Raw genomic sequence first — 13,921 nt, forward strand, 5'->3', positions numbered from 1 at the left:
AAACAGGGGAGATGCGGTTCTCACCTAACTTCTATCAGGGGTGGAAGAAGAATGATATTCACTGTAGTAACTTAATGGGTTTCAATGTAAAACTACTCTTGAGGGTTTAGAAAAATCTAAAACCTGCAGGGTTTTTTTTGTTTTTTTATGTTATGTTTCTTCCTGGCTTCTAGGAACAGAGGTAAACACAATAAAACACAAAAATCGTCAGGCTTTATAAAGAGTACACACCAGAAGGCATTTTCTTCGGTATAAAGCGATCACCGACTCCTTCACGCCCCGCTGGGGCCCCTTCATCAGCAGAGCGGCATTGCTTTGGTAGGCGTACACCAGGTAGGAAAGCGCCTCTTGGTACCTGAGAAAGTTATTGATGAAAAACATCTCAGTGCTCCTTTCCCAAAGCCAGGGCTTAGTCCTCACCACTCTCTCATACAAGAATGTAACCGGCTGCAGGGATGGAAAAGTCTTAATTAAGCATGGAGGCAGCATGGTGCACCTGGAAAAGCCTGAGGGCCAAAGACCACAGCCAGCCTCAGCTCCTCTGCAAACTGGCCGAGAAGCTCAAGGCTCGTGGCACTTCCTTGGACTTCTGTTTCTCCCAACAAGGAAGTGGATGAGAGGCTCACTACAGTCCATACTGACTCAAAAATTCATTTTCTGAGTTCATTTTCATTTATCACAAAGAAAATTGGCCTTTATACCTCTCAACCAAGAAATCTATCATTATATAAAAGATGAAGACACATGTGTGATGTTCAGTGTAAAAGTGAAGCAGAACACTGAAAAAGGCAGAGACACAGGGTGTGTGTGGAAGGGGCTGTGGTCCTCGGAGTTCCTGGTGGGCATCCACAACCAGTGTGCTCGGTAACATGAGACGCCACTTACTTTCCTTTCTGATAGAGTTCCAGGCCTGTCAGGAGATACACAGACACCTTTCGGAACAAACTGTAATCTTCATGCCACTTCTGAAAAGGAATGACAGCCATTCATGATTGTGACCGAAACTACTTCTACCCTTTTCCCCACAGCAAGCTTCAAACTCAGTACTAACCCTTACGGAGCTCATATGGCCCGGCACAAAAACAGGACACACAAAAGCTTTCAGATAATAAAGTACTGGACATTTATGATAAAAGTCTACTGCTGACCTTAATTTTCCATGTCCTGTTCCTGCTGCCGAGGAACAGAAATATTCATTTCACATGAGCTTTAGAATTTCGGATCTTAACCTCCAACACCCACGTCGAAGTCATTCAGCTCTGGTCTGAATGAATGGCCTCCCGAGTTCTGAGGAAACCATTCAGACGAGGGAAGACGGACGGTCAAGGCCGCTCTAACCTCAGGAACAACACTAAGCTTGCCTGCGGGGCAGGGGGGTGGGGGCCAGGGGCGGCAGGTAGGGCACACCGAGGTGGCGCACAAGTGTTGTACCGACATGGTGTGTTTTGTTTTTGGAAATTTGTAGTCATGCGTGCATTTTAATGCATAAAAATTTAGGTTTGAATACAGAAATATTAGAAAACTGTATTATTTAAAGCAAACCAAAACCATGAAGTCACAAATTGTATTGCCTAGGACAAGGCTAAAGTGAGTATTTAAGGGAAATGAAGTGCTGATCAGCAGAAGAGAATAATGGAACAAAGAAACTGGCCATTCAAAGAGTAAGAAAAGATCATTCATTCTGACTCAGCTTTTTTTGAGAGGGGGTGGGAGTCACTTGGCGATAACATAAAATTGTTCGCTTTATAGCTTATATATAAAATTTATTAGTATTACTACAAGTTGTACAAATTGGATTATAAATGTATTTGTGCATATGTATAATTTACTATACAAGGAGGAACATATTGGAGAAGGAAATGGCAACCCACTCCAGTATTCTGGCCTGAAGAATCCCATGGACAGAGGAGTCTGGCAGGCTACAGTCCATACGGTCACAAAGAGTTGGACACGACTGAAGTGACCAAGCACGCACGAAAAGAACATATAAATGATAGCCCCAAATGTTTCAATAGCTGGCCTCCTTACATTTTTATTTGTTTTTTAATTGTTAGGGTTGCCTTAGAAATTAATATGTTTGCTTTGTAGATGGAAAGAGAAGGCCTCACCTTGTACTCTTCCATATTCATGTCATCTGGACCAATCTCCTTCAGTTTTGCTTGAGCCACCTTCATAATACTGATCGATCTGTGGACGAAGTTAAGAAAGCAATGACAGTTTCCCCTTCGGAGGACTTAGTCAAGATAGAAGGAAGGGTGGTTCACCGAAGTACTCCCTCCTCACCTTTCATCATAGCTAAGATTTTTATCGGCAAATTGTTCCAGAAGGGTCCGCTCTACTACCCTTTTAGGTGCTTCATTTTGAAAGAAGTAAACGAGCACGTGCTGAAGACGAGGGTCACTGTGCGAGGTGGGGGTCTCCTTGGCGAGCTGATAGAGCCTGGAGTACTCTTCATGGAACGCCTATTGAAGACAGAATCGGTAGTCAGAAAAGGGGGCATGGCGGGCTTGTACACACAGAAATGCTGCCTTAGGGCTAAGGAGGTTTTCATCACTCTAAGAAGACTTCTAAGAAGCTCTTATTGAGGAATGACAGAGGCAACTGGAACCTATAATCTCTTTGCCTTTCAAAAAGGACAAAACTCCTCTGGCACCAAAGATATCCTGTACTCACAAGAAAACCATTTTCCTCATATAGCGCTCAGAAAAACAAAAGTTTTAATTGTTTCAGGTGTATCTTTGAATACCAAGGACCTGAAATTTAAAAATCCAAATAAATGCAATTTCTTTAAGAATCTTAAATTTTATTCAAGCACCTTAAAAAGCATGGCCTACTTTCTTATATTATGGCCTCCAAATTACACAGGCACGGTCTCATTCACAGCTTTATTAACAGGCATCTCCTAAGAACAAGGAGGTTACTCCAGGCCAGGTGTGACACAGAGCACCGAGGCTGCCTTAGTGCCACGAGAGGAGGAGCCATCAGTGCCGTGGAACAGCTGGGCTGTTAGTCGGGCAGCGAAGCGAGTTTGACGCTTTACTTCAATGAAAAACACTTTTTTAGCATCTGATGTAATTACTGCCCCATGATTATGATCCCTGTGGTATAAGGATTAGAATTTAATCCTAATTCTAATTTAATTAGAATTTAAAAAACAAAACAGAGATACCTTAATAAGCCCTGCTTCAGACCCATCTCGGTCAAAGGTCTGACGGGCTTTAGCTATGGCCAGGATGACCCCTTGCATGGCAGGGCTCAGCATCACCTACCACAAGAGGGCACAAAACACAGAGAGAAAGCAGAGAAGAAAGGTTCAAAAGAAGACTGTGAAAGAAAGGTGTACAGACTGCCGCAAGGAAGCAGGGTGGTGTGCTCCCTGGCCAGCAGCCACTGCCGGGGCAGGCCCACACACCCCGATCAACACTGACAGCCCCTGGCCCTCTGCACGACCACAAGACCCTGCCCATGACAAGCTATTCCTATAGACTCTAATTTAGCAGATGAATAAAGATGTATGTCTAAAAATACCTACGATATGGCACTGCTACACAATCAAGGTGAATTACAGCTCTCTGAGGGGAAAGGTCTGAGGTGAGAATTCCAACTGAGTTCTGAGGTTTGGGTGTCCATCCTAAATACACCAGTCTTTCAGAGTTTTACCTGGGTGAACAGCACATTTGAAACAATCTGAAACTAGCAGGTACACAAATAGGACTTTATAAAGTGAAAACCTTGCAGTGATTAAAAAAAAAACATCCCACAGAAACCTGAGGACAGGATTCATGACTGTGACTGTGTGGTGACAACTGCAAAGGAGGCAGACAGCGAACAACCTGGAAGTCTACAGCTTCTCCCCGAAGCTTCAGAGTTAAAACAAGGTCAACTCACATTTGACCTGCTCACTAGACAACTGAAATTTTCATATTTGGAGGAAATGCAATGGACTAATATTAGCAAAGACTCCTAATTTAAAAGGCAATTTTTTTGTTCAGAATACAACACATGGGACTAAATTCTACCTTTCTGAGCCACCTGACTCTACAGTGGCCTCATAAGGACAGGTCTGAGTAGAGACCTGCTGGCAGCAGTGCAGGATGGTGACTAAGGCCCTCTCGCCCACCACCTGTGTCAAGGAGAAAATACTGCTGCTGAACACCTTACACAGCTATACTCAGTCGCGTGAGAAGGAAATACAAGACTGACAACAGACAGCTAGACCCTGACTCATCTCTGTACCTCCTCATCATATCCATCTGCATCAGATCTAACCAGAATCCTTCCCACACTGGGAATCTCGACTTCAGAGACCTCAGCATCAGGCTGGGCAGCAGACTCTGCGTCACGAGCCTGCGGGGGCTGCTCTGACTGCTCTGCAAGGTTTGTTTCCGGGGGCATGGGCTTCTTGGGTTCAGCTTCCTTAAGCTGCGGCAGCAGAATGGAGAGAAAGAGTAAGAAAAAAACAGAAATAAAGAGGGCTTGGTTAAATGCAGCAGACACAGAATAATAGAAATGCGAGAAAACTGTGCCAATTATTGCCGAAAGCCCACCCCTCTGGACTTTGGCTTCCAGGTCCCTCTCACCTCACTCAGTGCAGCTTCTACGCCACTGTTCTCATAGGCATGTGCTGTGTTTGCAATCGCCTGGGCAGTCTGCTCCTTCACAATCACAGCGTGCTCGGAGGACAGGCATCGAGCCCCATGGGAAGAGGCTACTGAAGATTCTGAGAAAGAACAGCAGGTAGGTATCAGCATCTGGTAATAAAACCACTAGAACACTCTGTACAGGGCAAGCAGGACTGGATACAAAGTTTAATGTGCAAACCTTCTAACTAGCTTTTGAAATAATTATGTAAATTTCCCCTAGACATTAGTGGCTAAAAGAAATAGCTTTTTCAGCAAGGAGTCACTGATGATTCTGTAAAGTTTAATGTGCTCCCAATGTATTTCTTCATGGCAAAAAGGCTTCCTATAAACAACTATCTGTTAGGAAGATCACCTTTACAGAACAGTTTTCATAAAATCTACCTATTAATCTTACCACAGTTTCTCCTGCAACCTGGGAAATAAGCAAGCACTAAACAGAGTGAAAGTACAGGTAGCTAGCTGCTAATCTTTCTGCTATTACTTCTGCTCAGCAGAACTGACTGCCTACAGCCACAAGCTAGGCTGTCAGGTTGTGTGACACCAAATCTAATTCCACTGTGCAAAGCGTGGCATGGTTCACTCAGAGGAAGTGCATGGGGCTGGCTACAGGAGTGCATCGTGAACTCCCCCAAGTCACTGGCATAAATGCCCTGCTCAAATACCTTGTGAGGGAGAGAAGTCCTGTGATGCTGAGCTGGTGGAAGATTCCATCTGAGGAATTTTGCAAGACTGCTCTTCTTCCCATTCCTCCACTTCCTGCTCAAACCTCCAGTTATCTTCCTGAATGTAATGCTTAAGTTCAACAGACAGGGCTTCCACTTCTCCTGACATCTGATCTAATTCATTTGGGGCCACCTCTGAGGAAGAACAAAGACACAGTTAAAACAGAGTCCCACCAAGCAAAAGGTCTCAAGGAAACCAAAGCTCCTTTCCAGAAAAAAAGAAAGTAAGACACTTTGTCTTTTTTCTTACTTTTAATGAAAAATACACACATAATCCATCCATTGTCCGAAGTACTGACAGTATCGGGCCAATAGTCACGGTACCCCAGTAATAGTGGCTGGCATATTGGAAGGGAGGGACATGAACATTTGTTAAATGAATCAGTCAATGGTAACAAGTGAGGACCTGGAGTAGAGGCCAATCACAGACAAAGTAGCCAGAACAAACCAGACATTTCTTGGGAATTCAGAAAATCATTAGATTCAATGGAATTTCAAGATAAACAGTTTATCAGTGTAAACAATGCCCCTATTACTGATAAGAATATCCATCTCCAGGACTTCCCTGGTGGTCCAGTGGTTGGGACTCTGAGCTTCCACTGTAGGGGACATGGGTTTGATCCCTGGTCAGGGAAATAAGATCCCACATGCAATCTAGTGTGGTCAAAAAATAATAATAATAAATTGAATTAAATAACAAAGTATATCCATCTCAAGACAGTTGAAAATGAAAACCAAGACATTTATACTGCCTTAAGTTTCACATAATCAAGTGCTACCAGAAAGCAAAGGGATACAAAAGTTAGACGGTCAGTAATACCTGGGGTTCACTAAAGGCTATGATGAAAAATGACAAGGCTATCAGTGACATATTCAATCTCCTTTCCAACCCTACAACCGAAACAAATCATAAAAACTTACAGAAGAGTAGCAAATCCACATACTGGTTGCTGTTAACTAGTCTTTTCACTAAATGACAGTTCTCACTTTTTGTCTGTTTCTACAGATGAGCCATACCCGTTATAACAAGTCTCCTATGTACCACCCACAGCCAGCACAATCGTTTGTACAGAAACTCCCACGAGCAGCTGTTCCTGCCCTCACACTGCAAACATGCAATTAGGACGATCAGTTACTGTGAAGTGAGCATTCTCTCCATCCCCTACCCACCAAGCACACGAGAAAGATCGTTTGCTGCCCAGACAAAATGCCTTATATGCTTCCTTACTTATGCAACACGGTAAAGTCTGAACGTTAAAAGAAGATGCTTTGTATAATCTCAGATGTGAAAGAAGAAAGAAAGAGTAAGATATATGGGAAATAGCATAGAATCTGGAACCAGAATATTTACTGGCTGTATGACAAGTACAGAACCTCAGCTGGAAAATGTGGGTGATAAGAATTTCTGCCCTGCCTCCTCCTCCGTTAATAAGTTATTAGAGAAATAAAGCTTGAAAGCATGCAGTAAGGAGGAAAGTACCAGCATAAATGATAATTATGATTATTGTTAGCATTAGTAGCAGTATTATGAGAAGTCTGAAACCATTGAGGCAAATCCACTTGTAAAATCTAGCTATTCTCCAAAAGGTGCAAAAAATACGCGCACAAGGATGTCACTAAAAAAGGGAAAAACTAGAGGCAACATAAAAGTCTATCAACAGGAGCCTGGTTTAATAAATTATATATATATTCCATGCAATGGAATTATTTTACAGTTGTTAATAGGAATAAGTTGGTTCTATTTATAAAAATAGAGAGATTGCTAAGAAAAACAATGAAAAAGATGCCGAACAGAATGGAAAAATATCCCATTTGGTGGGAAAAAATGGGGTGTAGGTGAGATATCAATAAATAAAACCTAGCATTTGCACAGAACATTTCTAGAAGACTACGTTAGGAGCCTAAGAATGGATACTTGTTGGGCTCAAGGAAGTAGGAAAGCAAACTTATTTTCCTTTTTCTTCTCTTTTATACTATTTGTATTTCTTAAACACATCCTTACTTTCTAATAAATCCGAGTTGTTGTTTTTTTTAAACTACAAGATTGAGCCCTTCCCTGAGAAGTACAAAATCTCCCCAAGCCTGGCCTCTGCTTATAGTGTTTTTACCTGCATTGAAGTGGGGTAACTTGTCATTAATGTACATCAGGCAGTAAGCACTAACATTTCTCTGGCCCCCATAGGAATCTCTTTCAAGTTCTTCCCAGGAAGACTCGGTAACAGAGATGTCGTTGTACTTGAGCCAGACTTGTCGCAGCTGATTATAGATGTAGGCCCAGTAGTGTCCCGCGTTTGCCTGTCCTTCGTGAACAAGGACTGCATGCAAGCGATAAGGCACCTGCAATTCAGAAAACGTTCCCTGTGTTAGGTTAAAGCAAAGTCATCTGACAGGAGTTTAGCTGACGAAAATTCCAAAGTATACCCAACCATAAGACCTACGAAAACTGCTCATTTACACATGTGTTTGATGTAGGGTTCACATCAACAAAACATCTTGTTGATTCAAGATGAACTAAAAAAACACAACCTTGGAATCTCCCAATTATGTCTCCATTCCTGAATCTTTAAAATCAGACAGTTAAACTAGATGACCTCTTTGAGACCTCTTTCAATTCTATAAACTCCTATGATTATAGATCTAAAACAAAAGATAACTGAGACCTATTTATTTCCCCAGTTCCAAACTCAGTCTATCTAAAAATAGAAGCACCATGACCATTCATGTTGAGAAGATGCTTATCACACCTGGGACCTTTAGCAGTTATGCTGTTCTATGACTAAGTTTTATTAACTAAAGTTAATAAATTTTCTATTAACTAAAATCTAAGTTAGCATGTTTCATTATGAATCAGTCACATGGTCTTTATATTTCTTCTTGCAGGTAATCATCCACTTATCTGGGGTGAAGACCCTTTTAACTACATACTTGTTTGTTTCAAAATGTGAAAAGCTTTCCCCGCCCCGCCGCCCCTATCAGCAATATGGTGAAAGTAAGAGTAATGCTTAAGTGCCAAGTTAAGTACTGGTGAAAGAAAGGCGAGTCAGTAAAGTAAAATTACATTTAATCAGTACCTTGATATGTTTTTACGGTGGTAAATTTTTTTAAAGAATAGAAAAGAGAAAATGGTCAACACCCAAGATTCACATGGTGCATTCTTGCTATGCAACACAACTGTGGTTTCCCACGACCCTAGAAACAGGGCTCTCCTCCCACAGTCTTTCATTTACACAGAAGCCCGTGGAGGACAGCCCCCTAACTGCAGCCTCTTCCCCGTCTATGCCCAGAATGTTATTCTAAACAAAAACATATGTGGAAAGTAAGAATTTCTGCCCTGCCTACCTCTCTTTTGGAATTACTAGAGACATAAAGGTTAAAAATCATACTGCTAAATGAAGGATCATGAACGATCACGGTACTTTGGAAAGGATTGGGAACCAGTCCCTGGTCAGTTTTCCTCCACTGTACTGCTTAATTACCATTTTATGAGAAATTTTATTAATATTTAACAACAAACCTTTCCAATATATGGAAAAAATACCATGTGGCAGACTCAAGACAAATATGTTTTACGTCCTGTTGGTGGTAGAAGGAAGATACACTACTCTTTTTTAGCCTAAAATATAGAATAATAAACATATTTCTTTCCAAAATTAATTTTTATATCTTAGGGAAGTTTCCATTCAGTTTCAAAGAAAGCCATCAACTTCTCTTTCTGTATCTGCCCATTAGCACCATTAGAACATGTCTTGACTACTTTCCCATCAATTTTCATTCTACCTGACGGAGGAGAGGATCACAGTACATCTGCTCAATAGTCTGGGTAGTGCTTGCAATACAGTTCTTTAAGTCTGTTAAAAAAGAACACTCAAGTTATAATGATTTCATCCCACGTCACACACAGGCAGCTTTAGCTCTGCAAAGACTACAGCTTCTCTGTACCTGAGGTTTCACCCTTTCAACTTCTCTCTATGAACCATAAGGAAGCATGCAGTTTTAAAGCAGCTAGTGCTTTCGGTTATAAAGGCTTTTAGTTTAATATAACTACATTAAGATTTCTAAAAAAAAAAAAAAGTCTTATAATGGGCACCAAAATTTCTTAGGAAACAGTCTCTAAAAACAGACTTTAATGGGTCACTTGGGTATAAACTACATGTCCCAGAGACACCTGAAAAGGGAAGGCAAAGCAACAGGCAGGGCCAGATTTCTGTCAATAAGAACTTGGGAGGTATCTAGATTTGTATCATTTACTTATTTATTGCTCTCTAGATAAAAGGAGAAAGAAGGGGAGGACGAGAAACAAGACAAGGCCAAAGGATTTTAGGGAAAAAATGCTGAATAATGTGATTTTACACTGCATGCATTACTCAAATATGTTTTGCCTCCTTAACTGCCAATAAAGCATACTGTATGCAGAAAAAACTTTAAAAGTGGAAATTCAGGAAACTGAAATTCTAAGTTGAAGTCAACTGAAGTCAGAGTTCAGATAAACTACAGGAAAAGAAACCCAGCAGACGCAGAAAATTCTCTAAGGTGAGTGGCACTGTGTATCCAAGATAACCAGGAATTCCCAGAAAATTTGAGGAGGGAATCTAGGGAAGAACTTTTCATGGTTATATTACTAAAGCGAAGTGTCTGACCCAATCTCCCAGGGAACAAAAGGTACCAAAGAGGTCACAATTCCTCAAATTCAACAGAGTATATGGCAATGACAGGACGTGTCTCCAAGGTGTCAAATTTCCACACATTCACACAAACAGAAAAGGCAAAGAGTAACCATCTGACAAACAAAAAGAGCCAACCTTGTATATCCTGTTCAATCTCGTTCCTCCACCTCTGCAGGCAGGTCTTAACAAAGTTTATCTCCTCATCTGTGACTGTTCGAGGAGCTGGGTGTGCGGGCATTTCCACAGAAGAACGGGGAGGTGTAAGTGGCTGCTCTGTCATCTTAGACTCGTGTACAGAATCTTCAGAAGAAGAAAAGGTTCCTTCAGCTTCCGGAGACGTGCTCTCTTTACTTGTACTGAAGGAAGATTTAAAAAAAAAATGCTCAGATGATAATTTCCAAACTATGCGTGTGTGCTCAGTTGCTAAATCATGTCCGACTCTTTGGGACCTCATGGACTGTAGCTCTGGAGGAGGCCATGGCAACCCACTCCAGTATTCTTGCCTGGAGCATCCCATGGACAGAAGAGCCTGGCGGGCTACAGTCTGTATGGTCGCAAAGAGTTGGCTGGATATGACTGAAGCGACTTAGCATACATGCGTGGACTGTAGCCTGCCTGGCTCCTCTGTCCATGGGGTTTCCCAGGCAAGAATACAGGAGCAGGTTGTTATTTTCTCTTCCATTTCCAACATACGTCCTTGCCTAAATTAATGCACTCTGAAAGGCAAGCTGCTCTGTGGGAAAGCACAGCTACAATTTAGTGAGTGTTTACTCTATAAAGTTACTGAGCCAAACCTTTCCTTTACAGGCATCATCTCATTTAACACAGCTTGCTGATGAGGCAGGTACTGTCACCATTTCTTTTACCAACTTTCAAACCTAAGATTCAGAGAAATAAAGAAGCGTCCCCAAGTTCACCCAGCTAATAAAGGAGAGGGAGGGATTACACTCACATCTGCCTGAGTTTACAAGTCTATGGTGCCTGCTCTCTAACCACTTGTAACAACGAACCTTCTTCTCAAGAAGAAAGGATGAGAAGGAACATGGAAAAGAGGAGATGGAGAGTGGAGTAGTCAAGGGATCGACAATCGTGTTTCCAAGGTGTAACTGAGCAAAGTGAGATAGACAGGTAGATCCAGGAACAAAATACACAGAAGAAAAATAGTATCAGCTATATACCCAACAGGCAGGAATGCAAACTAGGTGGCACTCTGGGAGAGCGCAGGGTGCAGAACTTACAGGCAGACAACTCCAGCTCTACCACATCTCAGCTAAACCCAAGGAGAAGTCAGTAGCCTCGGGTAAGGAATCTAACACTCAGCTGTAAGAGGTGGATGTCAACCACTTTACATCATTGTTCTAAACTGAGAATAAGGTATGTAAAGTAACTGTTAATTTATCTACTAATTAACTACAGTCAAAAAAACTGCACACAGACAAATCAGCAGGAATATAAACGAATCTAACTGTACCTAGGTTACTGTTTCACACCAAAACTGAAGAACATAAACTTCCCAGTTCTGACTTAAACTCTCACTCCCCTTCCTACCTGCCTCTCTCCCATATACAAAATAATGAAGCAAACCTCTTTTCCCTGAAGACCCATGCATATGGGAAAACAAGGCCAACGTAAGCGAGAGGAGATGTCTCAATCTCAAAAAAGATTACACACACACACACAGAGATCAACTTTAAAATCTAATATCAGTCAGTACTATTTCATATTATTAAACAGATAAAACCACTTTTTAAAAATTAAAATCATTTATATTTTACAAAGGACATGAAAACATTCTACAAAAATCCAAACACACACACACAGATAGAGTATAAAAGTAAATGAACCCTCCCTCCAGCCCGTGCCTCGCACCATCCCCTAGAGATAACCGCGATTATCATTTGGTATGTTCTGTCCAGACAGGCACCCTGCACACACATGAATGAATGAATAGTAATACGTGGCGGGGAGGTGGGGGGAGGAGCAGCGAAGGAATGATTGGGTTTCTTTTAAAAACATAAAAAAGTCGAAACTCTTCTATAGGCTCGAGTGTTTTTGTTAGCCAGGACACAGATCACGTTTGATCCGAGCTGGCCCCAGTGGCCCCAGACCACAAAGGCTGTTGCACACAGTAGAGCTAAAAGAGAATCAAGGGCTCACGTGACATGGCCTCTCTGGCTCTTTGCCAGATAAGCCCCTGTAGGTTGTCCTCTTCAATTCCTAGCCAGTTCTTTCTCTTATTTTAATTTTCTACTTGTAAATAAGTTTCCCTTTGCTTGATGTTTACTTAGTCGTGCAGACTCCTTCAGCAGACAAATGAAGGCAATGTTTTAGAAAATCAGCGGCTGAGTTTTCCTCTGGGGAAGGCCTTCCAGGCAGTCAGCTTATAGCGACCTCAGAGCCAGGTGGGCCTGGCAGAGAATGAACACTGTTCTAGACAGTTCAAGACGTCTCTGTAATACCCCAACTATCCCTTGGGTGAGATAAATGCATGGGTGGGAATTACAAACGATTCACTTAAGTGGCAAAATCCTGTAAGACAGAGTTCACGGCCCATGAACTCTCATGGGGCAAGTGTTCATCAGGTGGAAACATGGCACACAGCTCAGACTAAGCCAAACACCCCAATGTATGCTATTTTTAAAACTTGTTTCCGTTACCTTTCCTTGGATGTCAGGTCAGAATTCAGGCAGTGCGCTGAAGAAAGTGGTTCTGTCATGCATGTATCACTTTGAGACGCAGAGCTCTCTGAGGCAGGTTTTGTACTAGCAAATTCAATTACGTATTTCAACATGTCCGGAAGCGGGAACCGGGCTGGGCCCGAGCCATACTTCACATACCTACGAGGCAGAGAAAATGGTACTCTAGTGCCAAGGCATCTTGTACTTTCAGGCTCACTGCGTTATTATATGGAGAGCCAATGGAAAGGTTTATCCCTAAAGGCTATACAATATTTAATACATTAATCTACAGAGTAAAAGTTTTCTAACTATGAAAGTGAAAACTGATAACAATCTCAATCTTTACGCTTGACAGAAAGCATTTCAAGTGGGCTTCTATTCAAAGTCACAACAGTGGTGCTTTTTCTTGATTCACATCACATTTAGGCTCTACTCATAAAAGTAAACTCTTATTTTTTAAAGGAAGAGAGATATATTATCATTACTCAAATCTGAAAATAATGCTGTTGAACTATTAGGTTGGTGCAAAAGTAATTGCAGTTTTGCGTTGCTGAAATTTGCCATTTGATGTTGGAATATATTCTTAAATAAACGTGGTTATGTTATACATTTTAATGTGCATTTCTTGCTTTATGTTTTTTTGCTAATGGCTTATTACTTGCTGTTTATAAGTGTTTTAGACTACAGAAATGATGTTAGTCAGAAAGCAAACTCAAGCGATTTTCTTATTCGAGTTCAAAATGGGTCACAAAGCAGCTGAGACAACTCACAACACCAACATTGCATTTGGCCCAGGAACTGCTAGCGAAAGTACAGCGCAGTGGTGGTTCTGGAAGTCTGGCAAAGGAAATGAGAGCCTGAAAGATGAAGAACATAGTGGCCGGCCACCAGAAGCTGACAACGACCAACTGAGACAATCACTGAAGCTGATCCTCTTACAACTACAGGATAAGTTGCCCAAGAACTCAGTGACCATTCTATGACTGCTTGGCATTTGAAGCAAATTAAAAAGGTGAAAACGCTCAGAAAGTGGGTGCCCTCATGAGCTGACTGAACATAAAAAAACTTGTCACTCTCAAGTGTCATCTTCTCTTATTCTGCACAACAACAAACCATTTCTTACAGTTTGTGATGTGCAACAAAAAGTGGATCATACATGACAACCAGCAACGACCAGCTCAGTGGCTGGACAGAGAAGCAGCTCCAAAGCACTT

At 41.7% G+C, this 13,921-nt stretch overlaps 1 protein-coding gene across 50 annotated transcripts in view; it reads right to left on the bottom strand.

Moving 5' to 3' along the window:
• USP28 (ubiquitin specific peptidase 28) overlaps positions 1 to 13,921 on the bottom strand; it is a 69,718-nt gene that overhangs the window by 4,051 nt on the left and 51,746 nt on the right. For 11 of the 50 annotated variants that reach the window (XM_081544775.1, XM_081544742.1, XM_081544773.1 and 8 more), the window contains 12 exons: positions 12,687 to 12,866; positions 10,165 to 10,385; positions 9,143 to 9,213; positions 7,474 to 7,702; positions 5,306 to 5,500; positions 4,581 to 4,720; positions 4,237 to 4,422; positions 3,170 to 3,265; positions 2,284 to 2,462; positions 2,109 to 2,187; positions 886 to 965; positions 232 to 355 (listed from right to left, as the gene is read on the bottom strand). In XM_081544775.1, coding sequence (XP_081400901.1) covers positions 232 to 355; positions 886 to 965; positions 2,109 to 2,187; positions 2,284 to 2,462; positions 3,170 to 3,265; positions 4,237 to 4,422; positions 4,581 to 4,720; positions 5,306 to 5,500; positions 7,474 to 7,702; positions 9,143 to 9,213; positions 10,165 to 10,385; positions 12,687 to 12,866 — 1,780 coding nt within the window. The remainder of the gene's footprint in view (positions 1 to 231; positions 356 to 885; positions 966 to 2,108; positions 2,188 to 2,283; positions 2,463 to 3,169; positions 3,266 to 4,236; positions 4,423 to 4,580; positions 4,721 to 5,305; positions 5,501 to 7,473; positions 7,703 to 9,142; positions 9,214 to 10,164; positions 10,386 to 12,686; positions 12,867 to 13,921) is intronic. The other 39 variants (XM_081544767.1, XM_081544754.1, XM_081544766.1 and 36 more) reach the window with 8 other exon arrangements.

Source organism: Giraffa tippelskirchi, chromosome 11 (genome assembly GCF_054371585.1).
Source record: "Giraffa tippelskirchi isolate mGirTip1 chromosome 11, T2T-mGirTip1v1.2.pri, whole genome shotgun sequence".
NCBI classification, from domain to species: Eukaryota; Metazoa; Chordata; class Mammalia; order Artiodactyla; family Giraffidae; genus Giraffa; species Giraffa tippelskirchi.